We start from the raw sequence: 6,238 nt of genomic DNA on the forward strand, positions 1-6,238 counted from the left end.
AACTTTGGGTCACTTAGAGACAAATTGTGGACAAACCGTAATTGGTATCGACGAGCCGTCTTCACTTTCGAAGAGATCACAGACGTATCTACAAAATGAAATTTGAATGGCATTTCTAGGTGAATTCGTGAGGACACAGAAAATCCTCAAAATAGGGTATTTGTAGGATTTTTCCCATTGACTTATAATGGGGTTTTTTTTCGTTGTTTTTTGCGAATCATGTCGCCATGTTAACCCGAATCCCACCAAAAGTAATAGCTCCAATGGCGTGAATTTTCTGCACGTTTTGATACCTCATTTGTAGGTGTGCACGCAGCGGTATGAGCCGCATTAACGGTTACGGAAGAATAAAGAATATTAAAGAGACGCTTCTCTCCGACAATAGTAATAGGTTCCTGCCATTGCTTTGCATGGCAGGCCCCAATAATAAAGAAACCTTTCTTGGGAGAATAGTAATAGGTTCCTGCCATTGCTTTGCATGGCAGGCCCCAATAAGGAAATTTCGCGCATGCAGACAACGCTAGCGGGCAAAAAGACAATTCTTCTACATGTCATCCATAGCCACGGTAGAATAATTCCGTTAACTCAATCAAACTTGGACATGTAGGTATTATTAATTTCGTGCTATGCTCCACAGCAAAGGGAAAACCCGTTAAAGTACAACTCAAAAACACATCTTTCTCCCTCTCTGTATCAGCGCAGCTACACGCAGACTTGTTGCCATAGCAACTGACAACAATGACACACACAAAAAAAACACTCAGATATTTCCCACACAAAGAGCAGAACATTCAGTCTGTTGCAGTAGTATGGTTTTAGGCTTAATGTTTATTTTGCGATTATTTATAAGTGATTGCTGTGATACGAGGAGAAAACTATAAATATATTGCTGCACTTTACTGTATGGCTAGCTCGCTGTTACTGTCTCTTACTCTGCAGTTGTGGAGTCACAATGTCTGGGATCATGAGCGCCCCCTGCCTTGAGACAAGAGAACTGCCTACCTCACCTCGAATCTGTTCTCTGGTTTCTGATCGCTCCTCAGCACATGAAACACGTTACACACACAGTTGGTGACAAAAAACACTGTACATTATATACATAAACTAATTTATGAAAAATCAGTTCATACATTAAATGTTTTTTAGCCATTTTATTGTCGACACACAGACAGGACGAGCATGCTACCATAGAATGGCAGCCAGTGCAGTTAGTGAGAGGTTGATCAATCCCAGGTGAGGCTCAACTCGCTGCTGCCTCACCGGCTTCGCTTCTGAGCATTTGAATGGGAAAATGTGAAAATTCAGCAATTTTGAAGAAAAAATAATCAAAATTGGGTGAGAATAGCAATATAAATTATTTTATCATTATATATTATTTTTCCATGAGCACCTGCATCCCCTGATATGTCTGTTAAGGCTAAGATGGAGCGGCACTGAAAGCAGCTCTTTAAACCATTCAGACTACGAACACAACAGAGACACAATCAAAACTGTCAGATGACTTATTACCCCGCGATAATAACTCAGAAATCGTCCAAATTAGGATGTATTTTTATTTCTTTCCTACTTACGGAAAGTTTCTGTTTATATCGTAGGTTGTGGTGCCTTTCTATCCTAAAGAAAGATATAAAACTTCAGATATTTCACAAAAAGATTCTAACATTCATTGAAAAACCTCACATAACCTTATATTAAAGCAGAAAGTACGGCGCCCACAGTAAGAAAGGCTTACAGTATTCAATTATGCTGCATAACTGACCAGTACAGTATTGCTAGGGAACGCAAAAGTTTGCGAGGGAACGCAAAAGAAAAAAAAATTCCCCATGTCCCCATGTTAGGTCGAGGGCTCTAGCACCACCTAGCGTCAATCTGTGCACATCCCGGAGCATAGATATTTTTAAAGTGTCTTTGTGAGACTGCAGCTTCCAGTTCTATTATTACACTGAACATAATTTAAGATTGTTGTCTATTGTTTGTCCAGGTTGATCAGAAAAGTGATCTATTATTGTTACAAGTTATTTTTTTAGTGGCCGATGAGTATTTATTTAAAAAAACATAACAAAAAAAAAAAAAAAACTGATGCTTGGATTTGCGCAGAGTATTCCGACTGCTTAAAACCATTCCTCTTGATTTTGGTTCCTTTAAGGATTTCGCCAGTTCAATCTTTGTAAGTAAAGCAAGATTAATAACTGACGAAAACCAAACTACTACATTAAATTATGAGTTTAGAGGTGATGATCAAATTAAATAGAGGCATTTATTGCCCTCTTACTTTTCAGATTAGTCTTTAACTCCCTTTTTGAACAGGGTCATCAGCGAAGACTCAGCGTTCCCTTACCTGTTTAAATTGCTCCTCGTAGGTCCACTCTTGCTGGGAATGGAAGTGCGCGGACTGAGACTCTGTGCGTGAAACTTGATCAGTGGTAAGGAAGCGCACCGTGGCGCCCTTTGGAGACAAACAAGCTTCATGGAGTTGGAAAGAGTTTGACATGTCTTTGTGATTCTCCTCTTCATCAGTGATCTCCTGCTCATCTGTGACCCACACCTCCTCACCAGTGCAAGGTTTTAAATTCCCGTCCTTGTCCTCCCGGTGAAGACGCATCATCCCGGTGGAGGAACCAGCTCCAGCTGCGAGAGTGTTGCCAAGCGCGCCGTGGTAGTGGCTAAAAGCCACAGCTTGCTGATGGATCTGGGACTGTACCACACTGCGGAAAGTTCTGTTTTTTCCCTCCTGCTGGAGCTTCTCCTCTACGGCAAAACGAGCTGCTTGTTGGCGCTGTAGATCGTCCATTACCGCCTCCAGACTGGTCCCGCCGCCCCCGGTGACAGCATGGTGGAAGCCGCTGTAGCAGGGTTCAGATGCCGCCTGAAGTGGAAGGTTGCGGGGGGCCGAGCAGGAGTCAGGCTGTCAAGAGATCATAAGTTAATCTTTTTACCCCTTGATTACTTGCATTTTCAGCTAAAAACTTCTGCTGTGATGAGTCTAATTGATTCAGAAATAATTTGGGTCACTTAAAATATGAAAATGTCTACAAGAAAGTAAAATATAAAATAACTTAAGTAACATCAGCTCAAGTTATTGACACACTGACAAAGTAAACCTGAGCTATTGTGAAGTTGCAGAGGTTTAACGTCTAGACAGAAATAAAGACACTTACCATACGTTTGCTTGCCATCTTTTTCCAGGAGTTATTCAAAGTTGACTTTCAATCCAAGAATACAAGATTTAAATATTTGATTGACTAACAATAACTGTTGAATGTGGGTGACCTGACCTGAATTTGGCAACAAGTGGTGCTTGTTCATCACAATGAATGCAGAGACCAGCCCTACCAACGCATTAACACCTCTGATCCTGAGACACCACTTTCATCAAGATGACTAGGCTGCACCTCTGAGATGCCGAGCAATGGCTAAATCATGTTCCTGACACTCAGTAAACTTTACTTGAGGATATTGCATCTGAGTTATGAAGCATTTTTATCAGTTTTTCTGCTGTCTGATTTTCAGAATAGAATTTGCACACGTTTTACACAGGATGACTGTGTGAATATTGATAAATGTCTACTAACAGGTCTTGTAGTTGTTTCTTTATTACAATTCTCTGTGTAAAATTGTATTTCGCCCACAATCAGATTCTAGTGGACGAATCTGATTGTGAGCACAGAAGTTTCTACTCATCTTCAAGACATCAACCACTGTTTGGTGGTAAATAATCTATTCATGGGTCACTCTAATAAAATGTTCACATGTGATTTATTAGGACTTTAGAAAAACTTATCCATCCATCCATTTTCTGTTCACCCTTGTCCCTAATCGGTTTGGGAGGGTTGCTGGTGCCTATCTCCAGCTACGTTCCAGGCGAGAGGTGGGGTCACCCTGGACAGGTCGCCAGTCTGTCGCAGGGCAACACAGGAAAAACAACCATGCACACACACCTAGGGAGAATTTAGAGAGACCAATTAACCTGACAGTCATGTTTTTGGACTGTGGGAGGAAGCCGGAGTACCCGGAGAGAACCCACACATGCACAGGGAGAACATGCAAACTCCATGCAGAAAGACCCTGGCTGGGAATCGAACCCAGGACCTTCTTGCTGCAAGGCAACAGTGCTACCAACTGCACCACTGTTGTGAATCAGTGCAACACAAATAAACTGACCTGAATTTAATGCATGGAAATTTTAATATTTGGTCTTTAAAGTGGAGTTGTTAAGTTACATTTAACATGTATCAGCTGAGAAGAGTCCACCTGCATGTGCAGATGTCATACTCAGCATGCAGAGGATGTAAGTTGTTAGCGGTTTTAATCTGAATTCAACACATATCACATACCACACACATTGGTATGTGTGTGGTATGTGATATGTTGTCTTGTCTCTGAGAGAGTAGTGCAAATAACCCAAACTAATCAGAACAAGATAGTGGTTTTTACGTTAAATTGCTTTAAAATGCATAACCCTTGCTTTCAGAGAAAAACTAATAATTAATAATGTGCTATTTATCCTCAGAAACACACGGCAAGGATATGCTTCGTCTTTTTCTGACCCCTAGTCGGTTGTGGCAGATGGACGCTCGAACTGAGCCAGGCTCTGGTTCTGCTGGAGATTTCTATAAAAGGAAGATTTTCCTCTCCACTATTGCTGCTGGTGTGCACACTTGGTATGAAGTTGTTACTGTAAAGTCATCTGCATAACTCAAACTGTTTCCATGTGCTTGTCCAGAAGGAGTGAATGCTGCAAGTTAATGACTCAATGAAATCTATAGGTTTCCTTAGATAGCCACGTTCTAAACATATTTGAATAATAAACAGAGCTTAATAGTAATCAATTAATTGTAACCAAGTAATTGATTACTAAAATTAATTGAAATGTACGTATAACTGAATTGAAATGATTTTTTTGTAAAGCATCTTCAGGCAACATTTTGTAGTGTATATAATTCAACTGAATTGAATTGATTTATTTATTGCCCAGTTAGAATGACCTGTCAGGAATATGTAGTCTTAGATCATGTTAATAAATGTAGTTCAATTTATATAATTTAATACATTTTGTATGCCCAAAAAGTTATTTCTGCAAATAACAAATTAAATCCCGCAAATTACTCTCAAACTTTTTTGTAAATATAAAAGTTAAGGTTGAGGTACAGCAGTTGTTTTTGTTTTACATGTTGTACGGAAGAAAAGAGAAACTGTACTTGAAACGATGTTAATTTAGTGGTGAATGCAGTCAGTTTGTTTTCATTCAATTTGACCTGAAAGCACTAGAGAAGACAATAAGCCAGCTCCATCTAGTGGTCATGCAGAATTGTGCTATCCAATGAGATTTTGCCCTCTAATTTATAGGGGACAAAACCATTTTAAAAAGAATTTCTAGTATTCAGGCTGAATATCACTAATGGGAGTAAAACAGAAAGCCTGTGGCAACTGATTATAAACTACTGATTGTACAGGTGCATACAGATGTATGGTCAGTTTCAGACAGAGCAGCAAAGAGAGAAGGAAAGGGTTAATGTTGCAGAGAACTATTCTGCTTGAACATTGATTGCTGTACTTAAACAGCAACCATTGAATTAAAACAGAAATATTTAAGCAAGGTTTTAATATTTCTTTTTCTTCTATTTCATTTTGTTTTGAAATGGTTTTACATGGTTGCAAACAACTAGTAAACTGTAGTGTAAACGATTGTTGGGTAATAATATAATACCTACATACAACTATACATATACAGTTAACCCAAGTAGTTTTCTTTGTACTGGCACAAATACAGTAGTGGACAATTTGGTTCCCCTTCTCCTGAAGAGAAACAGTAACAACAGCCTACAAAACTATGTTGTGCCAAAAGAACAAGTAATGACAAGCGTCCTAGAAATATAGTGAAGTTGACAGAATTTGTCTTTGAAATGTAGTAGAGTGAACATCACAAGCTTTCAAAAAACAAGTAAAGTAAAAATACTCAAATATCAACTTTAGTACATTAGTCTAGTAAATGTATTCTGTTACAGATCACCACTGCACAAACAAAACTTTATGCCTTACGCCTTTATACCTTGTTCTACACATGTTTAACAATAGAAATATCATAAGTAGTGTTACGGCCCCTGGCCTCTTGAGGCTGTGCAGGCTCTTTGTTTTTTTTCTATTATGCAGGATCAGCTGTGCGGGCATAGCTTTCTGATTGGCTGCCTAGAGGCTGCAGGAGAGCAGCCACCCCATTGGAGCAGCAAAGCCAATCAGG

At 39.4% G+C, this 6,238-nt stretch overlaps 1 protein-coding gene across 1 annotated transcript; it reads right to left on the minus strand.

Annotated features, from left to right (window-relative positions):
• Positions 1-2,381: 2,381 nt before the first annotated feature.
• LOC111610256 (AT-rich interactive domain-containing protein 3A-like) lies at positions 2,382-2,815 on the minus strand. Its single transcript, XM_023343002.1, has 2 exons — positions 2,554-2,815; positions 2,382-2,446 (listed from the first exon to the last, which is right to left on the minus strand). Exons 1-2 carry the CDS (start codon positions 2,789-2,791, stop codon positions 2,418-2,420), a joined length of 267 nt encoding a protein of 88 aa, XP_023198770.1. The 5' UTR covers positions 2,792-2,815; the 3' UTR covers positions 2,382-2,417.
• Between the last annotated feature and the right edge of the window lie 3,423 nt (positions 2,816-6,238).

This window comes from Xiphophorus maculatus, chromosome 12 (assembly GCF_002775205.1).
Source record: "Xiphophorus maculatus strain JP 163 A chromosome 12, X_maculatus-5.0-male, whole genome shotgun sequence".
NCBI lineage: Eukaryota > Metazoa > Chordata > Actinopteri > Cyprinodontiformes > Poeciliidae > Xiphophorus > Xiphophorus maculatus.